Source organism: Euleptes europaea, chromosome 8 (assembly GCF_029931775.1).
Source record: "Euleptes europaea isolate rEulEur1 chromosome 8, rEulEur1.hap1, whole genome shotgun sequence".
Taxonomy (NCBI): Eukaryota; Metazoa; Chordata; class Lepidosauria; order Squamata; family Sphaerodactylidae; genus Euleptes; species Euleptes europaea.
The window spans coordinates 55,872,709-55,887,082 of NC_079319.1; the positions used below are offsets into that span (position 1 = coordinate 55,872,709).

Sequence of the window (14,374 nt, forward strand, 5' to 3'; positions counted from 1 at the left end):
CGGTTCTCCAATTAGAGTCCACCGCTCTTAATCACTACCCCACACTGGTTCTCTAGAAACAACTGTAGTTGTTTTTATTACAACCAACTAAAATTTCACAAAATTACACAAGCTTTCAAGTTCCCTAGAACTCTTTATGAGGCTAGATACAAAAAGAAAGGTGGGGGCAGATGCTTCAGGGCATGATGAAAAACCCCACAGTCTGTACTTTGTAGCCTTCTTGAAATGGGGACCGTGGTGTGTATGCTTCAGTACAATCCTATGCTGAGTTACTCAAATCGAAGGCCATCGACTTCAATGGATTTAGGAGGGTGTAACTTTGTTTAGGATTACACTGGTAATTAGACTACATAATGCTGGATGCAAAACTAATTTCAAGATGCCTCAAAGTTTACTGGGATGGAGAAGCAAAAATAGTCCTTACAAAAAAAATAACAGCCAGCAGTTAACTGATAGCTTTTAAAAATGGCCATTTATGCACCAGTTACCACATAATTTAATTAAGTATGTATCCAGTCTGATGAGGAGTTTTGGGTAACTCAAAAGCAGTGGTTCCCAACCTTTTTTTGACCAGGGACCACTAGGACTTTTTTGTTCGGTGCAGGGACCCCAAGGTTCAAAATAAAAATTCTGAGAATTTGAAAATAAACTTTAATCATAACTGTTAGTTAAACATAAAACTTAGAATAATATTTGAATATATATATTTTATAATAGATAACTTTTAATTGAAAATATTAATTTATTATGGGTTTATAACTTTGTTTCGCGGACCTTAATTTAGTTCTCGCGGACCCCTGGGGGTCCATGGACCCCTGGTTGGGAACCAGTGCTCAAAAGCCTATGCTCATTATTTTTCTGATATGCCAGTTGGCTCTAACACTACATTTCCATTGTATTTGGAATTTTTCTGTGGGCCAGTATGATTACCCTGCAATTGTTGTCTAACAGAGCTAGAAAATTGCAAACTTCAGCCATGTTACTCCCAGCCAGTGATATGCAGGGTGGAAAGTTTCCAGAAAATATGAAATTAAATGGGGCATTATGAGAACTGAGTTACACCTACACCTCCCGACAGCATTGTGTGTGTGTGTGTGTGTGTTTAAAGTGCCGTCAAGTTGCAGCCAAGTTATGGTGACCCCAGCAAGGGGCTTTTAAGGCAAGTGAGAAGCAGTTTCCCATCACCTTCCTCTGCAGTCATCCTTGGTGGTCTCCTTTCCAAGAACAGACCCTGCTTAGGTTCTGAGATCTGATGAGATTGGTTATATCCTGCAAGCAGGTCCACCAACACTTTGGAAATTGTATAAATAGAAATTACAGTCTTAATAAATGTTTATTATCTCTTACCAAGCACATATCACATCTTTGTCCTATCACATTTGATTTGCATTGGCACAAACCAGTCTCGTGATGGCAGATGCTGGAAACAGAGCTGTTTGGATGGCACTCACAAGCTTATGCACATAAAAAGCAAGATGAAGAAAAGTTACTGGAACAAAGTAATCATTAGTTGTACAGAATTTTCTTCTGCTTCAGGTCCACATCTGGATGGCCTTATTCTACATATTAAAATACATCTGGTTCTACAATGTAGACATGTAGGAAATTAAATGAGAAGAGCACCATTGATGAGAAAAGTCACAACACTATGAATCCCAAAAAGACACGACTCTTGGAAGTAAACTTATTTTATGCATTACAATTATACATAAGGCATTTAACCTACTTAAAATTATAGTACAAGAAATCAGTAGGGATGATTGCAAAATTATTGGATTCCACAAACAGAACAAGGTGCTCACTCTTTTGGATTAATCATCAAATCCCACTCCTAGAGAATTCCAAAAAAGTTCAAGGCCAAGACATGGGCCTGGCTTTAAGTGCCTAGATTGAGACTCTATCTAGTCCAAAATTATCTCATACAGCCCATTCCTGAGGGTGGGGGACTGAATGGGCTTAGGAAGCGGTGTGACCCCTACGCTGGCATCCATGTCACTTGCACCATCTAAACTGGCACGTATGCCAGCATTGGGGCACTTGCGCCGATCCCCCTGAACTGCAGCAGCAGCGTGGCTCTTGGATGCCGGCTAGGGCTCACGCTGGCGTCCTCCCAGTGCAAGTCCTCATGCAAGTCCAAGGAGGCATTCTTGGGGAGTTCTGGGGAGCAGAGCTGCCGTTAGGCAGCTTCCTAACCCCTTTCAGCCCTGGAACACCCCCTTAAGTAATGGTGGTGCTGCGCTACCTTTTTGTTAGAGCAGCATCACTGTTTTCAATGGGGCTTTCCCTCCTTTTCCTAATTTTTATTTTAAAATAGCCCTTTCCCCCCCTGCTGCAGCTCTCAGGAATGGGCTGTAAGTATCTGCCTTGCTTTTGCGATTTGATTAAGGCACACAGAAATGGTTCTTCAACTGCCTGGATAAGAGATTATATTCCTCAGAGGCCATATCTGTAAACGCTGGGTGGAAAAATAGATAAGGGGAGGAGGACCTTTCCATCTGTACCTCCTGGGGTTCTGCTTTGTCAAGTCTATAACTTCAGTGTTAGATCTTTGGATCAAATCCCCAAGTGGAGAAGGACTGAACCCTAAATTGGGATTGGAAGGCAGGAAGCTGTTCATTTATCATCATAAATCAACAAGAAAATTTTGATTGGGCCTTGGCAGAACTGTCTAGGTCCAAATACCCACTGAACATAATGATAGTAAAAAAAATTAGACCACTAGTATTAATTTAGACTATAGCAATGTTTCAGCATACCAACAACGATACTGGTTCAAAGTTACAAAATGTTGCAGTTTACAAAAATTGAAAAGTATTACATAAATTTTAAAAAATTAACATATTAACCCAAATTTTTAAAAATGAATTTATTTATTAAGATACTCCACATATATAAGATTACAAGATGCAGCATAAAACAGTGGTTTGGAGCTAAGTGAGTGGCAGGAGGGAGGGATCTGCATGCTTGTCCCACCTCCCCTCCTGCATCACAGATTAACGAGCTACTTCCTCTTCCTTGGCAAACAAAAGTTTGCCATTACAACCAAAATATCAAAAACTATAGTTTTCACTTATACTTCAAACTATGATTCCAAACTAGGAACAGGTCATGGCTGTGAACATATAATTCACTGATTCTAAACAAATAGCTGAAGTAACAGTCCTTTACCCAGGAAGCCCCTCATAGAAGTGAATTAACAAGCACATTAGAACAATGTGACCAAGAAGTTTACCGGAACAGCATCACAGAACATGAGGCTATACATTCCTTGCAGCAGATACAATGTTTAGTATCAGGCTATCAGTTCATTAGTTTTATTCACCAATCCATTCATATTCTTAAACCTGACATATTATTTTGGGACACTATATTAAGCAACTATCCTACAGATACACAAATTCTTGACAGGTTAATTTAACAGCAGCAACTCACCATGGCAGTCTTTATTGGTTACTGCATCCCCAAAGAACCCATCAGCACACTTTTCACAGTGATGTCCTGCCGTATTTCCAATACACTTTAAGCACTCTCCTGTGAGTGAATCACAGTAGCCATCTTCCATTGAGTCTACATTGCCATTGCAGTCACAAGGCGTACATGACTGTCCAGGCACCAAAGGGTTACCATAGTATCCAGCTGCACATCTGCACAATGAATTGAAAATGATGGCTGATTATAGAAAACTGCAGTCCAAAATTAGAAATACAACATTAGCCTAAAGTGTGTAGGGTAATCTCCCTTCCAAATGCTTTGCGAAAGGAGGGCAAAAATGTTTGCCTACATAGAATGAGGTCAACACTAATCCACTGCCCTCACTTTTATGAAGTTGCCACAAAACTAAATGTGGTTGGTTAAGCAGCGTGCCTTTTACCAGCTTCAACTGGTCAGCCAGCCACTGTCTTTCCTGGGCAGAAATGATCTGTCTGCTGAAGTGTGTGCCCTGGTTCCAGCTATATTAGATTACTATGATGCCCTCTATGTGGAGCTGACCTTGAAAAGTGTTTGGAAACTTCAATTTGTTCAGAATGCTGCAGCAAGGATGTTGACTAGAGTGGATCAAAGGGTCATATCACTCCAGTCTTGACCTACCTACACTGGCTCCCAATCTGTTTCTGGGCACAATTCAAGGTGCTGGTGTTGACCTTTAAAGATCTATATGGTTTGGGACCAACATACCTGAAACACCACGTAATCCCTTATGAATCTACCCAACCACTGTAGTCATCTTCTGAGGCCATTCTTTGGTTGCCCCGCCTTCTAAGATTAAATGGGTGGCAACCAGGGAGAGAGATGTGATGGTTGTGATAGCAACACTTTGAAACTCTCTCTCAGCTGTCCCCTTTTGTTGCCATCTTCTGCTACAGTTGAAGACTGATTTATTTTGTTTGCAATTCCCTCAGAGCACATTCCTGAGGTAGGGGGCCAAATCGCCTTAGGAAGCAACGTGACCCCAACGCCGGCATCCATGCCACTTGCGACATACAAACTGGCATGGACGCTGGAGTAGTGCCACTTGCACGAGCCCCCCTGGACAGCTGTAGCAGCGTGGCCCTTGGCCTCAGGCTTGGCCTCCCGCTGGCATCCTGCCAGCATAACTCCTCCTGGGAGGTGTTCCTGGGGCATTTGAGAACAAATCCTAAAACAGGAGACAAGAAAACCTGTATTGCATGCCCTCTCCCTACACACAAACATACATTTCTGAGGTTTGGCTGAGAACAACCTGCACATGTTCAATTTTCATACCTTTCACACTTGGCGCCTGCATAGCCCGCAGGGCATTTATCGCAGATAACTTCACCTTCATTATCCAAGTGACAGGTAGGACTGAAACTGAAATCAGTGTTTTGAGGATTATCTACAACATCACTAGTTTCACAGCTTCAAGCACAAATTCACATATATGCCATGCGTTTATTGCAGTAATTGTTGTCATTAATGATTATGGATCTGGTGGAGTAATTATAATAGTTGGTGATGGTGGCCACAGAGAACCAGTCAATTAGTGCTACATACTTAGCCAAATAATTTTTTATTCCTAACAAAAGCTCCTCTGCACTATGTTGTGAAATATGGCATACACAATATTTTAAGTGTGCGTTTGCTGGACTGCACTAGAAAGTTGCAGCTGGACAAGCACTAAACTTGAATTACTTTTATTTACATGAATGGCCTACACTAAGGGCACTTTCACACAGCCCAAATAATGCACTTTCAATCCACTTTCAATGCACTTTGAAGGTGGATTTTACTGTGTGAACTGGCAAAATCCACTTGCAAATGATCGTTAAGGTGCACTGAAAGTGGATTGAAAGTGCATTATTTGGGCTGTGTCAAAGTACCCTAACAGGCTTTCTAATAGTAGCACAAAACCACCTTCGTAAGAAAGGGGATGGTTTATATTCAGAAAACTGCTGGAAAACTTCCAGCTCCTATTCTAGGCCAAACAAGAACAATTATTTCTAAAGGAGTAAGCAAAATTTTCATCATGTGTCACCTGCTCTGCAGATTCTCCACACACACACACACCCCGGATTTCTTACTGACAGTGCTTACCTGATATTGCTGAAATATAATGTGATCCTTCCAGTTAGCAACTTACTTGTTTGTAGCAATTTTCAGTGGACAGGCACATGGCTGGCAGTCTTCTGGGGTTCCCCTGGAAGTTTCTCCATAGAATCCAGGCAAACACTGATCACAAGAAGGCCCCGTGGTGTTGTGTTTGCAGCCCTGTGAAACATGCAAGACACCTCTTGAGACTTAATTCTGGGTGGAATGTTATTCTCAGAGCAAGCTCAGCATGACCCAACATGCAGCATTTGGATTCAAAGAACAGACACAAAGAAATAAAGAAGGCCATTGACATATTTCTCCAAGCCAGGAGCAACAATTAATGGGTATCCCTTCATGCATTAGTTGCGTTACTTCAACCTCAGACTAAATCAATTGTGCTATTGTTAGACACTGCCAATTAATAGAATTCATTCAGAACATTATATCTTTGTCATTTAAAAATATTAGGAAAGGCTGTCTTCCTGTGGCGAAAGTCAACAGGACTTGCAGTGTTATACGCAAAAGAAATGCCAATGGTGAAATGTTTTCCCTGTTCAGTTCCATCGTAATTTTACCACTAGCTTGAATGAAAAAGGTTATAGGCTTCATTGGTTTTCATATAAAATTCTGGTTTTCCTTTATTCTTCAGTTACTCATGCCACACATCTAATTTCTTTAATATGTCTTATACAGCATCTGTATTCAAAAGTAACAGAAATGGGTAAGAAGACATGCCTGCTAGGCCTATTACCAATGCATTATAAAAATGCCCTACATTCAAAAATCCGTATGCCTGAGTTGTTTTCAAAACTTTGGGTTGGAGAGTGGCACTTTTCTCCAGCACAAAGAGCCTTCCTTCAGCAACTATGGAAGAGCCTCTGGCATCAGCAGGAAAACTCCTTGCAGCAGGGAAAATGGCACTGTTAGCCAAACAGATCCAAAGGATCCTATCTTATACAATATTATTAAAGAAGTGAAATGAAGAGTCCACAGGGTAACTTACCAAACAAACACCATGAATATCACATTCACTTGCATGATTGTTGCAGCCACAAGGCAGGCAAATCCCTCCAAAGAGTATTCCACTTACTCGATAGTATCCAGGAAGACAAGACTGGAATAAAGAGAAAAATAAAACATAATGCACAAGTTAATTGTCACAAATCATTTCTTAAAACAATTCAACCCGGTTGTTAGAATATTTTAATAACCTATGGACACTAATGGAGTTTTTTATCGACTCCTATATTGCAAAAACATACACTTTTCCCTGTTTCGGTCTATATAGTTGTTTGAGCAAACCCAAATCCTTAAGCAGAACTTGTGTCTGGCATAGGAAACTTTAGACTTGTCCCACTGGATAAGAGGAGTCATCCATATACTTCTTTGGATTGTTTCCTACATAAACAAATGTTTTATTATTTATGAGGAACTTTAATACAAGCATATGTATAAACAAACAGAAAAAAAGCAAAGTTATTTAGGGACAACTAGGAAGAAAACTATGACAACTAGGAAGAAAAAATACATTTCCTTTAGCTCACTACTCAGGCATAACTATGTTTACATATAAAAGAATACGAGTCTTTCCTTAAAAGTAGTACAATAGAAGCTTCATTCCTAAGTTGCTATTCTGTTGACGTAAAAGCAGTCTCACTGACGGAACACCTTTCCCAATGGCAGAAGAGGGAAGGGTCATTTCTGCCAATTCACCTCTCCCTGTGCAGATCCTCCACTTTTCCCCTCACACTGTTCCTGAGGGGAGGCCCACTAACCCAGGGGAATACAAGCTGCAGTCAGAGGATAAAGAGGGGGGAAATTGTCTTTCTCTAGCAGGAATCTGCCATTAAGAAGGCAAGCAATAGATATACAAGGCCAGTGTATTCTGACAATCCCCCTCTATTTCACCAGGGACGCTAGCTGAGATATTCCTGTCGCCTGTTATTTACAAAGGCACCTCAAGAATATTCCTAAACTTTAATGTACTCAAAATTATTCAAAAGTCTCACAACTGTCTCAAGGCACACCCAAATCTGTTCAATAAACTTAATTGATAAAGGCAATGGTACATAAAGAAACAGTACTTTGTCACTGCTGTTTTCTAAGGAAAACCATGGACAATGACTGTGATAGTCCAGCTATAAAAAATTAATCAGGACAATTTCCAAGGATTCCATGTTTCTTATTTGAAGTAAAAATGTGGGGAAAGCTATTCTGCAAAAACTGGAAAATATGCAACACTAAAAATTCACTGCAAAACTTGGTTCTGTTAAATATTTTTTGAAAGCAACATAAAAGACAACTTTGTAAGCTATATTAGTAAAGACTTACCCCTATATGTGAACATATGATAGATTACCTCACAAGAGATCCCAGAGTAACCTTGAGGACATTCACAATATTCCACATCCACAGCTGAAGTCAAATCTATCAGATTAGCATTTGCTGTATCCAAAGTGACAGCACCCAATCTGTAGCAAAATGGCATCATATGCTACTTTTTAAAATGTTTCGAAAATACATATAGCTAAGACCCAGAAACATACTTTGTTAACAATGTATACATACACTTGTAAATTAAATATATTTGATATATAATAAATATTCTGAAGTACTAAATGTAGCCCCGCTACAATCCCAAAAGTTTTGTAATATCTGCAGTACTTTACCACCCACTGTTCCCAACAAGAAGAATCCTTTGCCTATTTCTCAAGAATACGAAAACATGGGCAAAGAAAAACAGTAAACTCCAATGTATTGTCAGTCATAAAGGACAAGTGACTTTCCATGGCTTTAATAATCCTATTATCTCATTTTTCCCGTGCATTTATTTTTCCCACAACACAAATGTAGCTAGATACTGGAGTCTCTGGGATAGCCAAAGGCCTTGTGTATAGAAGCAATAGAATGAGGAAGTAGAATTCTGTGCCCCTTCAGACTACAGGTGGGGTGTGACACCCTTTCACTCACTCAGAGATCCTACCACCCTCCACAACCTCTATCATGCAGGTTTAGGATTGTAGTTAGGTAAGGCAGGCACAGCTCACCAACTCCATTTAAAGGTAGAGGCACCTGACCCTTTTACACACACAGGTTCTCCTTCTCTCCTCTTTCCCAGAGACTTCACCAGACAGGCAGCCCAGTTCCCTATGGGCGAAAACGCACGGTCGCTTTAGCCTCCTTTATTCCCTGTTTCAGCCAGGATTCAGCCACGATTGAACGCATGTTCGGCGAAAATGCATGCGTTCAATCCTGGCTGAATCCTGGCTGAAACAGGGAATAAAAGAGGCTAAAGAGACCATGCGTTTTTGCCCTATGTCAACCACCCCTCATCCAGACATTTCAGAATTGTTGGGGGTTGGGAACTAAACATTGTTTTTCTCTTTATGCTGCCACCACCCATTCACAGTTATGTGTATATATAGTGACCGAGGCTTTCCAGGTGTGTGTGTGTGTGTGTGTGTGTGTGTGTGTGCACATATGCATTTCTTTCCCTGAGACAATAGGCATCCAGTCAGCAGGGTTAACACAAACAAAAGGAGTTAACTTTTATTGAAGGTTTAACACAACAGGGGAGTGGTTCATAAATATATATATATGATGTTACTCAGTTCTTAAAACTTTTGAACTTTAACCAGTTCATGCTTCTGGGATTTTGTTACAAGATACCTTTTCCTCAGCCAGTGACAAGCTACTGTTCTGGCTCTCCTTAGTTCAGAACGGTCAGCTATAACTCTAATTCCTACTGACTAATCCTTCTCTCAGTGGCTCTAACTGTCTCTCTGCTCTCAACATGCCATTAGTTCCCACTGGCTGCTCTTAGGAACAGGTGGAACGGGAGCTGTCCGTCACATGGAGTTTCACTTTTTTTGGCTCCCTCGTGTACTTTTACTTAGAAGTAATTATTAACACAAGGTAACTTTGAAAAACACAATCCCTCACTTTTTAGCCTGAAGAAGTTCAGTCCATTCTGCCACTTCAGCACTACGACACCAATCATCACCTTTCTGCAGCATGTATATACCAGGCCACAGACAATCTCCATTTACTAAGCTTATGTTGGAAAATACATTTTCAATGCACTTTGGCGATCGTTTGATGACACTTGCAAACAACCGCTAAAGTGCATTGAAAGTACACTAAAAGTGCATTATCCGATATGCATGAAAGCAGCCCTTGACATGATAAACAGAATATAATCCTTATTAAAAACTTCTATCACAGGGAAAGAAACAAGCCTCCATGTATTAAATGCAGCTGCTTTTAGATGTCAAAACAAACTGGTGTTTCAATCTGTCTGTGACATCTACACTGAGTAGCGGTGATTGACTGGGGATCTTGCATATGAAAAGACCTTCAAAGAGCTAACAGAGTTCTTCGATCCACAACCTCTTCCTTGTTCATTTTCAACAGAAGGCATGCCTTTGTAATCTCACATCTACTGTTTCACAGTCCTCAGTAGATAAAGATGAGACATTTGAAATATCATCATGAGACCTAAAGTCTTGCTTTTACCAGAAATGAGAACTGAGACTTTAGAAAATTCTGTGCCAGATTTATAATGCGCAGGAAGCTCACAGATGTATGGAACTCCCTTTCGGTATTGCAAACTCTTAATAACACAATATTTCAGCAGTATTTGGAAATCACTGCTGAACAGATGTGCACCACAGTCGATCTCTCATGGAGAAAAAAAAATGCTTCAAGATTCTATCATAGAGAGCCCCATTATTCCACAAGGTCTAAAACAGAACAATGATTAAACAAAATTTCAGCTCATTAGAATTCAGAAGCACAGACTTTCTAACTTAAAGGCCTACTAGACTGCAAGAAAGAAAGGGTCATCCTTCTTGCTCAGCAAGTGGTCTTTTATAAATGAGCTGCTTTGTCAACTCTGCATGTGCCAGACCAAGCCAATTTTTTTTAATCCCCTGCACCACCCCTTTTGCTTATTTTTCCCCTTTCTTTTTTTCCAAAAGAAAGAACCAGTATTTGGACAAAGATGCATGTGAGAAGGCCATATGGAAAGGGCTTTAGGTGTGACAGAATACAATTTCAAGGTATATATTTGTGGAGAACACTAGTATCGACAGCTAATCAGTTGCCTGTCAAGCTGTAGAATTCTAGAACAAGGAACAATGCCCTGACTTATGGGATGCTACATAAATAAAGGAAACCTTGCAACCTAAGTTCTTAACAAAAAGAAGGCTGATGCTGTGCAAAACAGTTGAACGCATCTTTTTTCATATAAAAACAATTAGTGTTAAGATAGGTAAAATGAGAAAACCTTTGCTCATAGAAAATAGCAAGAATAAATAAGGCCCTAGAAATGTAGTCTTTTCCTAAGATTTTTATTTTCATTCATGATACTCAAATGGCATAACATAATCACAGAAATTAAGCTGGACCTTCTTGCATCGTCTTACCTGTAAACAGCCTTTTTTGCATTGTTGTAACTGGCCCTGAGCAGAAGATGTGTAACATTTGCTAAAACTGTCATGAGTATATCTCGATCTATTAACTTTTTTGTGTTAAAATCGATGAAGTTTTCAGATACAAGCCTCACAGTATTAGAATAATCCTCATAGGGCTGCAAAGACAACCCTTCAGATCTTGTACACAAAATATGACCATTACCCTGAAATGACAGAAATAATATATATTTTAACGTTAATTGAAAATTCAATATTCATCTCATACAATTTAAAATGGCTACGCAGAGCCCTGCCTTTTTCTTTCAGGAAGTTTTCAAAGTACCCTTAAAAGAACAACAACACAAGGCTTTTCAGTGCCTTCCCCTTACTAGTTTCAGCCCTCAGTGTTCACTCAAACAAATTCCCCTCCAGAGGTTATTCTACGAGATAGAACGGGCTGTTAGCGGAAAAGAAAACAACAAAAACAATACCGAAATACACAGAGAAGCACTTCAAACATCCATACTCTTATTCCAGCTACAAAGTCTATGACAGACATAAATTACCTGAATAATAACATCCACATTAGACACCAAGTCACTGTTTGTACTCTCCATAGGAATGTCATAAGACACAGTATACTTCAAGTAACCACCAAAGGCAGCGAGCTGGAATTACAAAAACAACAACAAAAAACTAACACTAAACATGAGGTTTTTGTAGCATCACGGTGAAGAATAAAACATGTATGTAGTAAATGGAACAGTAACTTGCATATTCTTACAATATCAGTAAGATTTCCACAGCATAAGCATTGCTTATTCGTGTACTGGCAAAAATAACTACGAAACAAAACAAAAAAACCTGTCAGTCCATACTATTCTAGTAGTGGGATTAAGATGCTCAGACCAATACCACCTAAGAATACCTGCCGAGAAGATTCACTTCAATAGTGAAGCACTTTGAATATAAGAACTTAAAATAAAAGAAATGTGGGTAACGCCCTTTTACATTATCAGTTAAAAAAAGCAAAGAAAGATAGGAGAGTACAGGAGCATAAACTAAAACATAAACTAATCAGAAATAGCGTATGAATTCAGGCATATATGATAAAGAAACAGACTGAAGAATAATAATGCTTAATGTCACTGACCAAACAGGAGTCCAAGGAAATGTTACAGTAGTCACTTTGATAAACTTGACAGATTTTCACAGTACTGTACATGTGAAACGTACAGGATTATAAAGCAATAAATTGTGGATAAAATTTTACAAACCCTTTTACACAACGATGCTTACTTTATTTCCAAGATATGGCTTAGGTGCAGACCAGTAATAAGGAGATTCCAGAAATTTTGCAGCTGCTATGTTGTTAATACTTATTTGGTGAGGTCCATCAAACTGCCCTTGTTGAGGCTGCACAGTTTTTGAGGTGAAGGGGGAAGTCACCATCCATCCACCCATAGAAGACACCTTAAGGAAAATACATTACTATTTAACTCATCAAGAAAGCTAATCTATATGCAAAATGCACAGATAAAAGAATATTTCCCTCTGCATAAATTATTATACTGAATTCTGAAATGGGCCATAGAGTATGTATCAAAAAAATCCACACAATGGAGCCAGGAACAGACAGACAGTTATTCTTCTACAAACCTGAAGGAAGCACAAGGTTTGCAGAAAAATATGAAATATATAAAAATAATACACTGAGGATAAAGCCCCGTAATAATAGAAGCAGCATCCGTAGCTTTAAGAAATGAACGCCCACAGAGATTTTACAAGACTATGTTCAACGACCCTGGTGGCCATTTTGGGGATTGCTTGACAACAGTAACAACATTACTGCTGAGCCTTCCAAGGCTTGGCTTCTCTGTCACAGGCAATAGAGATGGAAGTAGAATTGCACTGGGATACCAAAACAGCTGTGCAAAGGGATCGGCCCCCTCCCCTAATACATTCCCTGATTAGGGTTGCCAGATGTCTGTTAATGGCGGGCAATTCTCAACATCTTGGCAATGATTCTTAACATCATGGCAATGTACCTCCTCCAGGAAAAAAACCCCTGCTCCCTCCTGGTTAGGATTCCTCAGGTAACATATGCAAGCACAGCCAAGTGGATCACCTGAACTGCACGTACTATTTCTACACTCTGACTGTACAGAATGTTTTTAAGGCCTCAGCAGAATGGCAATATGGGGGGAAGTTCATGTATTGTAAGATTTGCACATAATACCTTAAAATGGGAATTAGGCCCCTGCAGAAGTAGAGGAAACATGCAGAAAGGACTGAATACCACACTATACCCTTGTGCCAGTAACTGCCACTTTTTCATTTCTTACATTCTTTGAATATTATTCCAATCGGATAACTAAGCTAGTCTGTTAAAGCATAATCAGACACAACTCCAGTTGCACTAAAAAAATTTACTCCACCAGAAACATTCTAGCAGCCCATTCCTGAGCCTAAAGGACGAAAGTCCTTAGGAGGCCAGGGAGGGGCTGCACTGGTGTTTGGGCCCCCTGCACCAGCGTCCGTGACACTTACGCCGCCCAGGGTGGCACGGATGCTGGCGGAGGGGGGCCTGGATCACAGGCGCTGCACAGGGAAGCAGGCACAGCCTCACGCCGGCGTCCAAATGGCGCACTTCCGTGCGCCATCCTCCCAGGGGTGTTCCCAGGGTATTCCCACTCAGGGCCAGGGGAGGAGCTGCCTTTAGGCTGTCTCCTAAGGCCTTTCAGCCTGGGAACGCCCCCTTTCCCTTTTCTTGAGATACACCACCTTTTTAGGTGGCATATCACCGTGCAACCCTATAGAGTGGTTGCATGGGTTTTTGAGGGAAGGAGAAGGTTTTGGCCTCAGTGGAGTGGGGGGGACTTCCTTTGGAGGTAGCAGGGCTGCGCTGCCTCCAGTCACCGGTACAGCCCTTCCCCTCAGGAATGGGCTGTGAATTTATCAGATGAATGATGAAGAGAGGTCTGACTCACAAAAGCTTATGCCAGAATAAATTTTATGAGCGTTTATATATAATTTATAACCAATCCAAATTTACCTTCTCTAAGTTTAACCATGAATGATAGTTTCATTATATTAATTGTACCGTAACTCTTTATCTGCTATGAATGTATCAGTGAAGGATTGCTTGAATTACAATATTCACTATTGAGACTTCCAGTGGTGCTGCTGGGGCGAGTGCCACGTTTCCCCAGGCTGTCCTGGGGGAAATCCAAGTTTGCGTGGATTTTGGGATGCTACAAGCACCCCAACCCGACCCTTGCAAGTGGGTCGGATAGCAGGAATTCCCTGCAGCACGCAACTTCGGCACAAGGCTCTCCCCTCCACCACCTTATAACCAACATAAGGACGATTTTAAGATAAGAACCTCACCTCTAGACGCCCAAGTGAGT

At 40.5% G+C, this 14,374-nt stretch overlaps 1 protein-coding gene across 1 annotated transcript in view; it reads right to left on the bottom strand.

Moving 5' to 3' along the window:
• The window catches only part of LAMA1 (laminin subunit alpha 1), a 119,298-nt gene that overhangs the window by 62,860 nt on the left and 42,064 nt on the right, over window positions 1-14,374 (bottom strand). The window contains exons 12-20 of the mRNA XM_056854936.1: window positions 12,264-12,437; window positions 11,531-11,632; window positions 10,977-11,188; window positions 7,910-8,021; window positions 6,554-6,664; window positions 5,600-5,727; window positions 4,744-4,830; window positions 3,433-3,644; window positions 1,348-1,454 (exon numbers count right to left, since the gene is read on the bottom strand). Coding sequence (XP_056710914.1) covers window positions 1,348-1,454; window positions 3,433-3,644; window positions 4,744-4,830; window positions 5,600-5,727; window positions 6,554-6,664; window positions 7,910-8,021; window positions 10,977-11,188; window positions 11,531-11,632; window positions 12,264-12,437 — 1,245 coding nt within the window. The remainder of the gene's footprint in view (window positions 1-1,347; window positions 1,455-3,432; window positions 3,645-4,743; window positions 4,831-5,599; window positions 5,728-6,553; window positions 6,665-7,909; window positions 8,022-10,976; window positions 11,189-11,530; window positions 11,633-12,263; window positions 12,438-14,374) is intronic.